At 44.4% G+C, this 14090-nt stretch overlaps 1 protein-coding gene across 4 annotated transcripts in view; it reads left to right on the top strand.

The window, feature by feature from the left end:
• Nucleotides 1-640: 640 nt before the first annotated feature.
• Nucleotides 641-14090, top strand: part of ZEB1 (zinc finger E-box binding homeobox 1) — a 131377-nt gene continuing 117927 nt past the window's right edge. For all 4 annotated transcript variants that reach the window (XM_075705245.1, XM_075705243.1, XM_075705242.1 and 1 more), the window contains exon 1: nt 641-714. In XM_075705245.1, the coding sequence (XP_075561360.1) occupies nt 657-714 (58 nt within the window). In that variant the 5' untranslated portion in view covers nt 641-656. The remainder of the gene's footprint in view (nt 715-14090) is intronic.

The following is a 14090-nucleotide window of genomic DNA, read 5'->3' as shown; positions in this document are numbered from 1 at the left end:
GGCTCCTCAGGCTCAGGCTCAGGCTCAGGCTCAGGCTCAGGCTCGGCCCCGCCCGCCGCCGCGGTACCCGGGGGCGGCTTGGGCCGAGCAGGCCGCAGGGCAGCGGGGCGGGAGGCACCTGGCAGCGGGGCGGCCCGCCCGGGGCGGGAGGCGGGCGGCGGGCCGGTCCCTCAGCGCGGCGATGCGGGGCGGGCGGAACTCCGCCGCGGGCCGCGCCGACGGCGGGGATCCCCCTCCGCCGCCCCGGGGGCCGGCGCCCACCGCCCCCCGCCGCCCCACCCCGGGCTCCCGCCCCCTCGGCCCGCCCCGCCCCGCGGGGATCCCCCCCCGCTGCCGCCGGCGGAGGGCCGGGGGGGGCGCACCCCCGGGCGGGTCGGGGGTCCCCGGGCGGCGCCGCAGCCGCCCCGCCGGCCGCCCCCCGGCCGCCGCTGCCGGTACCTGCGGCCGCAACTTTTCCCCCGCCGCCGTTCAAACGTCCTGCCGTAAAGCGCCCGTCTCCCCTAGCAACAAGGTTCCGGCCGAGCACTAGGTGTAGGAAGGTGATGTAAAAGTAAAACCACCCAGTGTCGTAAACCAGGTCCGGGGGGAGGGGAGGGAGGGAGGGGGGAGGGCGGGGGAGGAGGTGACTGGAGCATTTAGACACAGGCGAGAGGATCATGGCGGATGGCCCCAGGTGTAAGCGCAGGAAGCAGGCGAACCCGAGGCGCAATAACGGTCAGTCAGCCCGCGGGGCAGCGGCCCGGCTGCGCTGGGGCGGCGGCGGGGTCGGGGCGGGGGCCGGGCAGAGCCGTCCCGGGCGGGGAGGGGGGGGGGGGGGGCGTCGGGCGGGCGCGAAAGTAATTCCCCCGCCGCTCCTCGCCGGGAGCCCGGCTCCCTCCGCACCGTTATATCCGCTACCTGGTGCCTCCCTCGCCTCGCCGCCTGCCTCCCTCCTCCGCCTAGCGGTGCCTCCGCACTCCGCCGCCTGTCCGGGACCGTTACACGCTGCCTTCCCCCACACGCCCCGCGACCGCCCCGCCGCCGCTGCGGGGAGCGGGCTCGGGGGGCCCCCCGGCCGCGCCGCCGCCGCCCTCCGGCCCGGGCGGGGACGCCGAGCCCCGCGGGGAGCGGCGGGGGAGCCTCCGCCGCCCGCCCGGCCTCGGCAGCCCCAACTCCGAAACTTGTTACCTGCGCGCCCCGGCGGAGCGGGGCCTCCCCGCCCGCCTCCCACCCCCGGCCCCGCGGGCGGGATCGCCCCGCCGCCCGCCCGGGAGCGCCTCTCCGCCGCCCGCCGGAGTTCCCCTCGCTCGCCCGGCAGCGGGCCGGCTCCTCGCCCCCGGCCGGCGCCGCGGGGCGGGCCGGCGGTCGCCTTTCGGGGGGCGGCGGTGGGGGACGCCCGCCGTCCCCGGGGGGGTGGGGGGGCACCGCCGCGGGCAGCGGATTCGCGCGGGGGCAGCGCGGCGCGGCGCGGCCGCCCCGGGGCGGCGGGAGGGGGCCGGCGCCCCCGCCGCCCGCTCGCCGCTCTCGCCGCCGCCTCCCCGCCGAGAGTTGGTCCCCGGCGGCGCCCCGCGGCCGCGCTGCCCGCCCGGCCCGGGTCGCGGCGGGGAAGGGAGGGCTGCTCCCGGGCGGCGGGGGTGGGCGGCGAAGTTTCTTCCCTTCCCCTCTGGCTTCGGAGGTACCTGTTTGTATAATAATGGGTGGTAACGGCTTGGCCGGGGGCCCCCGCTCCGCTCTCCGCGCGTGTGTGACCGACTGCTGCAGTCTATATAAGGAATTACATTTACATTTCAGACTTAAGGGCTGCTGTGGGGCTGGGTTTGTTGGGTTGCTGTGGTGTTTTTCTTTTTTTTTTTTTCTTTCCCCTTCGGTACGTGTGTTACTTTAAGATGCATTTGGAAGGTACACGGCGGGGGGAATAAACGCTCGTAACACCCACTCTGTACTTATATTCTGGAAAATGGAGAAGTAGTTCGGTTCTCGTAGCGACTCTTCGCAATAGGATGTAAGGCAGGAGATTTTGTAACCTTCCTTGGCAATTTTAGGTTTTATGTGGCATTTCCTGTGCAGGGTCAGAGATAGGAAGGCTTTCGCCTGCGATCCGAGATGTTTTCCTACGCAGTGAACGGTCTCCGAAATAGATCGGAGTCACGATCGGTGCTTCTCTAATGCTGACCGTTTCGGGCGTAACGTGGCGATAAATAGCCTTTCCAGGGGCTAACGAGTTGGTTTGATTGCTTTGAACTTAGGAGGGTTTTCTTATTTGTGCTGTGTGCGTTTTCTAGCAAGTATTTTTCTTTGCACGCTCATGTTATTAATTCCTTGTCCTAGTGTAAATATTTATATTTAGCTCATGTTTTGGCTGTGCTAAAGGTAAGTTTGGAAAGTGCTTTTCTCTTTACCTTATTAAAAATGTTGATGATCGGAGAAAGGGGCTTTTCTTGCTGCTGACGACATGTGTGTGACATGTGAGTCTGAACCACCCAGCGTCTGTGCAGGAGCTGTAAACATGTTTACCTGAACAGGAAAGAAAATGGATTTTTCTCTTAAAGATCCAGCGATACGAATATCATACTCTTAGAGCATATCAACAGATGACTTGAGAGAGAAATTTTCTGAAAACCTAGCTTTTGAAACCAATGGGGAAAAGAGATTCTTTATCGCTGCAGCAAATGGCAACTTGTGCAGGTAGAAAAAAAGATGGTGTTTAGTTTTCTCCTGCATGCATGTCAGCCCCCTCCTGTCTGCTGCTTTCGCTCTCAAGGGAGGGATTTATTTACCACGCTTGCTGTCAGTGTTTTTCCTTTGTGCTTAATATTAGAAAACCAGATTTGAGGCTGTTCAGCACAAAACGTTTTGTCTGCAGCATGTGTCACTCACAGAAAACAAAAGGTGTATAAGATGTGGTGTCATTCCAGGTATCTTTCATCTTCATCACTTTTGGACCTCATCACTGTACCTGTTTTATTCCAAATAGCCTCCGAGTCTTTATCAACTAGTTCTGCAAGATAGAATTGTAGTATGTTTTGGTTTAGGCTGGTTTTGGTTCCTTTTTTTGAGGAATTGAAACCAACTTAAGTCATTGTGTGTTGAAGCATCAGGATCGGTTAGATAATAGATTCTGGATAATAGAGATTTCTCAGCAGTGCATTTATGTTTGACTTGCAAATGTTTACTAAAGAAAATGGTTAGAAAAATGTTAACCCTTTAACCTTAAAATTAAATAGGTACGAGACTTATTTTTCTTCTAAATCTCTGAATGCACTTTGCCCTTATAGGCGAATATCCTCTGTTAATGAGATCAGCGTGCAGGAGATGCATCAGCAACTGACTTGTTCATAGTATACACTAAATCAGTTTTGTGCTGTTCCAGTTACCTTTTTCCCCCACTTTCCCACAGAATGTGAGATTATTAGAGAGAGATTGCACTTGACATCCGGTATACCAGTTAATAATAATGGGCTATGGCATTGAGTTGTTATACTGTAAACTTTCCTTCTGTTTATCTGTTGATAAACTTAACACAGCTATTTTGTACTGTAAACTTTTGTTTCCTTTTTCTCGTGGTTTTGTTTTTTTTTTTTTTTTTTCCTTCTCTGTGTGTTTGGGACCCAGAACTTATGGCTGCTATCCTGATGCAGTAACAGTAGCTGGAAAGACAGTTTTATCTTCTTAACTCTAGAGCTGGTTCCTTTTCTATCTTGTTTATTGGCCCCTACAGAAGATCAGCAAAAGTGCAGGTTGGTGCTGCCATTAAAGCCTCCACTTACAAGAAAATCTGGCACTTCATACCTGAAGAAAACTATTCTGTGTCATTGTCCTTACTTCTGGCCAGTACATGAAAACGTCCACTACAGCAAAGGAGTTAGCGAAGTGTTGGGACGACAGCACCATTCTGATAAAGCAGGAGCATAGCGCTGATTGGAAGTCTCTTCTCCTGTTTACCGTTTTTTCCTTCTCCCCCTCTTTTGGTAGAGAAATGGGGAGGGGAAAAGAGGGATGTGATTTTTGCCAGTCATCTGCATTGCCACACTATGCGAATCCTGTGTGGACTTTAAATAGATTCTGTATCAGCAAAGGTTTTCTTATTCAGAGTTGGCGTGCAGGATCAGGATTAGTTGCTTTCTTAGCATCTCCTGTATATTATAGGATTGTCCTAATTCTTATTAAATAGCAAAACTGAAGTAACACATCTTGTTCTTCAGCAGTGCTGGGAGACAAGTAAAAAAAAAAATATTTGAAACTTCCCTTACTAGAGGGTTAAAAAGATACCAACCTTTTATATTGAAAATAGTGTAAGTATGCCCTCAGGTCTTCAGGTGCATATTTAATGGTAAGAAGAAGAAAGTATGAAACTGAGTAAATTCTGCGTGCTGTCAGGTATATGTGAGGAGAGGGTATGAGGCAGGCTTTTTTTTTTTTTTTTTTTTTTTTACCCACTGGTAACAGTGGGTTCATTACTAAAAGGTTATGTAGATTGACTTGTTAGAGTGCTATTTCAGTTGCTTTACAGTTGGATTTCCTGTCTTTTTATTAGATAGTCATTTAATATAAAGTTTTGTTACAAAGCTGAGGACTGTAAGAAGATCATAAATGCCTTTGAATAAGGCAAAAGCATGGTGTATTTCTGTTAGCTCCAAGGTGTTAACTACTGGCAGGATGTCAGGTGTTAGTGACGCTTGGGATACAGCATTCCTTGTCGTGCCTTTCTTCTCTTGCCCCCCTCCCTTCCTTTTTCACTATGTATCACGTTTTCACTCCAGCATTAATTTAAATTTGCAATTTGGGAATTGAGGAATGTAGCCCGAGTTAAAATTCCAGGCACACTGAACAGGTCTACATGGACAACTGAATTAACTGTTTGAGTCCAGGGAAATCTTCGGCCATATAAACAAGTAATACTTCTGTTTTAATGTTAACTACTGAAATATACTGGGAATACACTTGAAAATGTCATTATCTCTTCATTTTTCTTTCAGTAATCAGTGCTTGTTATTTTAACAGTTGTGAAGGAGGGTGTTTTAAGGTAGGTAATTAATTACCTGAGGCATGGTTTTTTATGGTGATTAGTTACCTGAAACAGTTTTCCTTGCTTATAGGACCCCTGTAAACATGCTGCTGAAACAGTTGATGAAAAGTTGCAAGCAGATGAAACTTTCCCTTTGGCATGGCCTTTGCTATCATAGAAGTCATTCAGATTAATTTTTTTAGTTAAAAGTCTGAGGATTTGACTTCTGTGAACTCAGCCCAAATTTGCTGTTGAGCGTTTTCTGTTATAGCAGATATCCCTCCCCATTGAGTCTTTCTGTTGACTTTAGACTTTATTACAGGTCCCGTTAATAGCAGCATTACTGACTTCGCTTAGGCCCTCGCTGTCTGTGAGTGAGCTCCTCTGTCGGCCGTGCAGGGGGAAGGGGTTCTACAGCTGTCCTCCGCCTCCTTCCCCACCCGCAGTCAGGTGGTGGTATTAACCTGTCATTTCTTCTTACAGAAGTTTTACGGTGCGGGGTAGAGGTTGGAGTAAACTAAAGGAAAAATATCAGTGCAATGCCTTTCTTCATGTGGAAACATCTGGTTTAATAGGATTTAAAATGCCAGCGAGGGATGGCAGACATTTTTAACATGCATAGGGCTCTATTACTATGTTAAAGAAATAGAACCAACTTCTGTGAAGCTTGGGTTGTGGGTTTTTTGCTTGTTTGTGTTTTAACTGATTTTTGAGCAACTGCTCTCTATTGCAGGGAAACTCCTGGAACTACAGGATCTAGCCAAATAGCTCTTAAGAATTCCTACTTCTAAATTCAGTCATTATTATTTACCAGAAATATAAACTCACTGCTTTCAACTCATTAGCTGTTTGTAGTAATTTCAATAACTCTAACTAATTGATATTGCAAGCTGATTAGAATATGGTGTGCTTCATTGACTGTAAATCCTATATTTAGCAGTACACACTGCATCTCTGGAGATCGTAAAGATTCTGCTCATGATAGGTTTCATACAAATACACAGGACAAGAGCTTAAAAAATGGAAATATTCTGGTTTTATGTAGGCTTTCATACCAATTTTCAAAGTACAGTTCCAGATGAACTTTCAAGTGCTTAATATCAATATTCCTGAAGTTCTGGTCATACTTATCTGCGTTTTTCAAAAGGGCTCACAAGGTAGGATCTTCTCTGTTATGGGCAAGTAATCAGGGCTTGGCTTTCATCTGTGGTCTCAGAAACTTTGGTGCTTCATTCTGGCAGCTATAATAGGCCTGTTATTTTTGAGAACTAAATTCTCAAGTGACTTACCCAAGGTCACACAGGAAGTCCATAGCAAGACAGAGACTCAATCCATTTTTAATCCTTGGGACTACCCTTGCATTTGGCTTGATCTAGAGCCTTAAAGTGAAGGAACAGACTTGTCATTTAGCAGTTACTATTCCTTTCAGTTTAAGTATTTAAACTCTTTCATATTTATTGTCTTGAAATACTTCACTTTCAGCAAACAAGTGTCAATATGCAAAACTCAGTTTTCTCTTTAGTCATTTTTAGGTGGTATTAAGATAGTATCTTCACTGGTGATGTTTCCTGTCTGTGTAGTCAATGTTGATGTAATGATGTGCTAGAGGAGTAAAATTTTGTCTTCTGGTGTTTTTTGTATTCCCAAAATTTAAGTTCAGTGATGTGCAGGTAGACAAAAATAAAGCACAACAGGAGGGAACTGGCTTAAGACCTACACTGTTAACACCAACATCCCTACTCCGATGTGTGGGGTATTTAAAAGACTGTTTTCTTAGAGGTTAACATCTGGGCAGAGATGATTTAATCACATATTGGTCTTGTTAGGACAGTAATGACTAAAGAAGAGTCTTAGCATGTGGCTGGTCTTTCTGATATTTGAAAATGATTGCTAGGTAAATAAAAAAGCCTAAGTCCTCCTTAAAACAAAAATTCCCCAGAAATGCATAAATAAATGTCAGGCCTGGGAAGTTTACTTGACTGGGACAAGCACATGCCAAGTCTAGGTTTTACCACTGTCATTGTTTGTTACAGGGGTGGCTGCTGCTGCTAAGGCAGAGCCATGGGGAAGCGGCTACGGGTGCAGGTGGGTGCTGTTCCTGCCTGGGGTGCCTGGGCAGCGAGAGGCAAGGCGGGTGTGGAGAGCGGTCTGGTATCTTCATTAGCGAAGATGTGTGGTTAGCTCTAGTCACGAGACAGTGCAATAGATCAGTTATGATACAGACTCTTTCTTATTGAGGAAAATGCTGTTTGAAATCTTTAATAATTTAAAAAAAAAATCAATGAAAACTGAAGCACACCATGGAGACCAGAGAGATGTATGTGCAAGTGGGCAGGGGTGCATGGGTGAGGCAAAGAACGTGTGTGGGAAGGAGGGAGGAGGGAATAGGGAAGGGAGTAGCCTGCTTCTCACTGAAGGTCTCATGCCTTATTTCTAATGCACCTTGGTGGCCTTCCAGGGAGCGATGAATCTGGTCCCTGGTTGGCTGCGTGAGAAGATCACAGTGGGAAATAGCTTTGACCTCAGTTGACTAGAAGATGCCTTGAAACACTGGAATTGTTGGGGGATTCTATAGGGAGTTTTGTGTGTGTGTGTGTGGCTTTCTGTAATGCTTTCTGCTTCCATGTTACATTGGCAAGGTGGTTTTTTAAACCTCTCACTAAGGCATTGCCTCTGATACTCCGATCAAGTCAGTTTCTTGAGCTAATTATCAAGTGCACAGGTATTTCTCACAGTTTTGGTTTGCTTTTCTGGCCATTTAATTCCTAGTGGCTTATTTTTAAGTTGCTGGAAAGAGTAACAGAAGTTTGATAGTTTTTAAAAACAGTTGTAGCTTTTTAATCTTTGCTTGCCCTCTTTTAAAGAAGGACTAGGGTTATTTCCAGTTTTCCTTTTGTGTTGTGCCTCAGTTTGTTTATTTAATAATCTATTTATCCCTTTCTTGCATAGATAAGTAGAATTCCTATGTGGCAGTCGAGGGAAGTGGGAAGCCCAGTCAAGAAGAGTGAGACTTGACAGATAAAATACTGACTACAGTTAAGTGCAGCATAGCTTTCTAAATCTATTTCAGTATTCCTGAGAAAAATACTACCCCCATCACCACAGTATGTAAGCACCTTTCAGGCCATAAAAATATATGTACTGAGTCTTCTCTTCCTGTATCTGGGCCTGTACGTCTGACTCCTTGTGTGAGTACCAAACAGCTTACATTCACATGTTAGGAGGATAGGTGGTGGTAGAGCAGAAAGAAGAAATTTAAGTTTGTATCTTTATATGTGAAGCGGCTGGGCAATGATTCAAATGTTGCAGTTGGTTAGTGCTGAACATGTTAACCAGGGTTCTTTAGACTTGTATATTTGTCCCCAAAGGAACCCCAAATAGGGAAGAAAGGAGGCTTTTTTACTTTGCCTCGATCTGTGCTTGTTTCTGATGCCATTACTGTAATGTAACTGTATCTTTTATTTTAACATGCTTTTTTAGAGCAACAGAAGTTAACTAAAAATATGCTTTCTCATCTTGGAGAAGGCAGTGCTGTTTGAAAGCAGCCTGTTTCAGTTCTCTCCTTTTCAGCTGTCATTCCCAGCTGTCACAATCTCCTTGATGTGAGGACTTTACCCCTGTTGTTGCAAAGCAGTTTGGTTAACAACTGCTGTCACCCAAAGGTTAAAACCTGAAAACTGGCATCCTTTGTTGCTTCCCTTACAAATGTTTGCTTTCTGTTTGGTAGCATCTCCCTCGTTGCTGTGCCTCCAGCGTGTTCCATCTATCCTATTTTTGGAGAACTATGTAAAGCAAATGAACATGTCTAATGATGAATGTATTCTTCCGGGTGTGTTAGGAGGCTCAATTATGACTGAGGAGAGAGAGTAAAAAAGATAAATTCTATCCTGTGCTGAGATGACATTCCATCCTATCCAATTAGGATCTGTAAGTACAAGCAGCAGTCCTTCTTGAGTAAAAGGACATGTAAAATTACCTCTTCAAATGCTAAGAACCCCATATGATATTGGGGCGTATCAGAAGGAGAAGAAACAACTCTTCCTTAACTATCTCTTATGTACTTCTTTTAAGTACATTTTTGGATTTGATGCAGATATCCTCTGTCTTTCTGCAAGCTCTTCTGTTTTTTTAGCTTCTCACAAGTCAAGCATTAGATCAGGAACATTGGAGGAGCTGGCAAGAGCGCTGGAGATAAATGGATTTTAAACCTGGCCTTTCACCGTGATCCTGAGAGTGACTTTCATGGACGACACTTGAAATAAAGGGGTTAAGAGAGTCTGATGTGGTAGGGAGTATATTTTTACCTATGAACTAGTGTGCCTGTCCTTGTTAGGATCAAATGCTACTTGAGCCAGGGATGCTAGGGAGCACCTTCAGTTATTGTGATATGAAATGTTTTCATTATTTCAGCAAACATCCCTTTTCAAATTCTGTCTGACAGACAGCTGACAGACACTGAGGGCGGTTTTCTGTTCCATTTTGTAGAGACATCTGTCCACAGAGTGTATATGGGAGAAAGCAAAATGAAATTACAAAACATCACAAATATGGAATGATTGAAAAAGGCCTGGGGAAATCTGTCCCATCTGAAAAAGTGCAGACTAAAGAACAGAAAAATCAGACCTTAAGTATAGAGATTAGGTTGCTTTTTGCTAAACTGGTAGATTTGACCTAAAGAAGCAGGCTGGGTTTTGTGTGTGTTTTCCTAACACCTTCCCCCTGCCTCAGTCTAACATAATATTTCTTAATGCCCAAAAACATAAGGAAGATGAGTTGTCCCTTTTTCCTAAATACACTTGTTCTTAAATGGTTTTTCTCAATGCTTTGAGGAATTTCTGCCTTGTGTCCTTTCAGGTACATGTCAGATTTTCCTTCTTCCCAGCTTCTAGTCCATTTTATTCTTTCTTTTAAGCTCCTGTATGCTTTCTGCTCTAAGTCATGTGAAGTTCTAGACTGGAAAAAAGGTGCTCTTCAGAATCTGTAACCTGTTTCGTCTTCTGTCCTGTTTTATTTCTGTCTTTGCATAGCCTTTCCTTTTTTCATAGTATTCCTGGTACAGCTATTCGGAAAATTCAAGCAAAACAGAACTAGTTACATACTACTGGATTCATTCTTATGTTATTGTTCACAGGAAGGACCTAGGTACAGTTGGCTCTGCAATAAGCATGAGGTGGTGAATAAGGACTTTGAAGCAGATTTGGAGCTGTAATGACTGGCTTCCTTCCCTGCTGCTGTCCCTTCCCCTTCCTTGCAAAGTGTTTTCATTTGTAAAACTAAGGTGTGGTCATCGGGCATATCTGTTCTCAACTTCCAGTAATTTTTTGCTCAGTGCTGAGCTACACCATAATTACATATGCAAATGTAGTATTTCTTTTCCCCCTCTTACCTTGTACATGTGGGAGAGAAAGATAAGGTTGCACAGTACTGCCAGGGATGGTGCTGCTGTTGAGGAGGTGCTGCAGATGGCCACAGAAGGAGAGAAGCATTCGTCCTGCAGGACAAGACTCACAAGGGATTTCAGAGCTTCTGTGATTCAAAGGCAACAAGAAAACACTGTTCTTGCCAACTTTACAGGAGCAGATTGTTGGATGACTTGTTATAATAACCTATTTTGATACGTTCTAGCTACTGAGTTCTGAGAGTGAATTTTCATTTACAATAGGAATTTGTTTTGTAGACATACAAATGTATAGTTATTATATCCAATAATTTAATCTATTAGGCTGACTTGAATGCTGCCTGTAGTAACACAAGGTAAACTTCTGTTGTTTGTAACAGTGCCGTAATGATACTAAACCCATAGAGACTAATTCTATGGAAAAGACTAAAGACTATTCTGACAACTTCTGCTCTTCATGGTAAGGCTTACCTTGTACTTTTTCCAGATTTTAAATTGACTGATATACTGTATTCCTGAAACCCTAAATATGTCTTACAACAAATAGTTGAAGGAAGATAGAATCAATTCTGTATTGCAGTCAAAATGCTGGGAGACTCTTTCTGCACAGAAGTGGAATAATAACGTAAACAGAAATGAGAAGCAAAATTGAATTGGTCGTTGTAGCATAGGAAAAGGGAAATAGTTCCAGTGACACATAATGCAGTATAACATGCCATAGTTCTCTGTATTTCACCACGTGATTAATCATGCCTTCAGGGATCAGCCTGCATAGCTGATGTGGTAGTTACATGATGGAGAGGGACTTCTTAAAAGGATGAGCCAGGCTTGCACCTCAGCATGTGAGTGACTAAAACTAGTAGCAGACTTTGTTTCTGTGAGCTAAGCCAGTTCACTCAAGAGGGGCAATTTTAGCTTTCCAGCTGCAAAGGATACAAATAGACTTGAATAAAAATCATGACACACAACAGTGGTTTATGATCCTGACAGAAAATTCTTACAAGGTATTTGATGCAAATTGTTGCCTGTAGATCTAATGCTCAAAAAAATATTTTCGCTAGTACTGCCTGTGACTCTGCTGAGATGCTTTCCTTCAGAAACAAAGTAAGGTAGTTAAGAACACCATCAAAGAGGGGCATTTTCTTTATTTTGGTATGAAGTGGCAAGACTTCTCTGTTTAATTAACCCAGCCTCTTTAAAAAAAAATAATTAAAAAGCTCCTTGTTACACAGTGTGATATGCAATTCACTTCACTACGTTTTGTTTTTTGCATATGTATGCTGTCATGATAGTTTGTGATATAGGAGAAAATATACAACTTCTTAAAAATCTGAGTTCTTTTCTGAGCAGATAAGAAAACATAAGTGGTGAAATTGAAAACTTGCCAAATGTCTTGTTCTAATAGTTTACAATTGCTTATATTTAGCCCTTATTTCATTTTTCTAACTTTTGCCAATTTTTTTTTAAGCATTTTGAAGGCTTTGTATAGCAAATGCTCAGAATAGAAAGATGTTTGTCACTTTTTGAGTTCCAAGATCCTCATTTACTGAGTAAAACCTTCCAGGTTTGTGCCTTAATGTACTTTAATAGGCATCCTAATTAAGCTTTTTTTTTTAAATGTCTCCCCAGCCTGTCTACCTTTAAAGAACTCGTATGTCTTCCTTCAACCACAGAAGCGTTAAGTAGGACTGCAATCAAATGTGTGCCTTGTTGGTTCTTGGGTCTACTGTCAAAACACTTTGTAGCTGATGTGTGTACGCATGCGCAACCATGTGTGCTGTTTTCCTGCCTTTTCCTTTTGTCTGTCAAGCTTCTGGCTGATAGCAGATTAGCCATCTGAATGTGGGCAGCAAAGAGTAATGGGGCTGCACAAAATGCCTGAGGCTTCTTGCATACAATAAAATGATCCCATTATAAAGCAAAAAAATGACAAGCCTGCCATAGAGGATATCTGTATTGGGGAGATGGAGAGAGTAGCCTTTGGTTTATGATCACGTTAATGGGTGTAAAATAAACTTGATTTTTTTCAACTGTCAAAAGTGTTCCTAGGTGCTTTACAGAGTAGTGCTGAAGATCCTTCTAGCAGGGAAATACCGATGAGCTAAATGGATGATGTACTACTTGCTATTCCTGCTTGCTGTGTATGTGTGGGGGAAGGAAAGGAGTAATACCATGACGGCTCAGTTTCATTTTCACCATGCAGGTGTATTTTTTTTCCTTTCTTTTCAATTTTTTATTTCTCGTGTTTTGATTAGTTACAGGATTACATAATCTGCCCTGCAGAAGTGTGTTGGGTTTATTAAGTCTTTTGGAAGATGTGCTAATACAGATTTGAAGGAAATTGGCCAGAAACATGGCTGACTGAGACAGAGGGAATCCAGATGTTGGAGGAAGATGTAAAATATAAAGCTACAGTGAGTTGGATCAAGCAGAGGCACAAGTCTGTGCAGAAGCAGTAGCAGGAAAAATAGCTAGGATTCCTATCAAGGCTTTGACAGCTATACTTACCCACTGTAAGAATCTAGTGTTTGGAAAAAAACCTCTCAACTGTCTACAGTTTACTGTATCTGTAAGTAGTAGTGGCTGTTCTTGCCCTCCTAACTTGCAGTTACAGCTTTCAAAAAGGTTGTGTGTGTTTGTTTTATGGCATGCAAGCTCTAAAATGTGTTCTCCCCCCCATAAAAGGTGCACTACTTATATTTATGCCAAATGGAGGATCTTCGTGGATTGCATCTGCTCAGGAAATGAAGACAGCTTCTGATAAATGTGGGCTTCCAAACTAACTGGCAAGTCAGCATAAAACCAATTTGGTATATAGAATATGGTGGAATTATTAAAACATGCAAAACTTGTCCTAAAATGCTTAATTTTAAAGAAACCTCTTGACTGATACTTGTTTTAGTCTGTCTTGCTTATTGGACGCTGTTCAATATGTCACTGTGGATACAACCTAAGTGGACTCTGGAAATCTATGCTTTAGCAACAAAATGTACAAATTAAAACTTTTAATAAATAAAATGGGAACACTGAGTAACCTTTGTGTTATTTTTCTCATTGTCAGCTGCTGCTGGGTCTCACTGTGGCTGTTCTGGATGTGTATTCCATCTGGTATATCCCTTGAAGATCTCCTTTTAGCTGCACTTTACACACTAACTCTTTCCCAGTCTCTTGGATTGATTTTCCTTAAGGGAAACCCCTCCTCAAAATGTGTACTTCTTTCTCTCCCTTCCCCTCCCCCAATAAAGTCTGCCTTCCCCAAAGAAAAAGGAAACAACTGAGAGTGATTTTTTGAGACCGATTATACCACAGAGCTCCATGGATGCTGCTCCCTTGACAGAAGTATTAATTCACTTTACATGCATTTTTATTTTGCAGTTCAGAGTTGTTTCTATGATCATATGAGCTTTTTATGGCGCTGAAGACTGTAGCTGCTTATGAAGGAAGCTGGTGATACAACAAAAGCTTAGTTAACTATCTCTAACAGTGGGTAGTGTGTAGATGGTGACAGCTCAAATACGTTCCAGGCTAGTTTATTGAGAGGGTCTGTGAGGTTTTTCTCCTCTTTCCTTGCCCCATGTGATTGCTGTGGCTTACGGTAGGAAGGCACTAGTTTCTGCAGTTACAGGTGGAAAGGGAGGTAGTCACTGGTAGGTAATGCAAAGACATTTGAGTAAAAATAAGAAAGTGAACTCTTCATGCGGGAAGGAG

The sequence above is a fragment of the Pelecanus crispus genome, chromosome 2 (genome assembly GCF_030463565.1).
Source record: "Pelecanus crispus isolate bPelCri1 chromosome 2, bPelCri1.pri, whole genome shotgun sequence".
Classification (NCBI taxonomy): Eukaryota; Metazoa; Chordata; class Aves; order Pelecaniformes; family Pelecanidae; genus Pelecanus; species Pelecanus crispus.
Note: the sequence above shows the minus strand (reverse complement) of the source record. Positions and strands in the feature narration are given on the sequence as shown.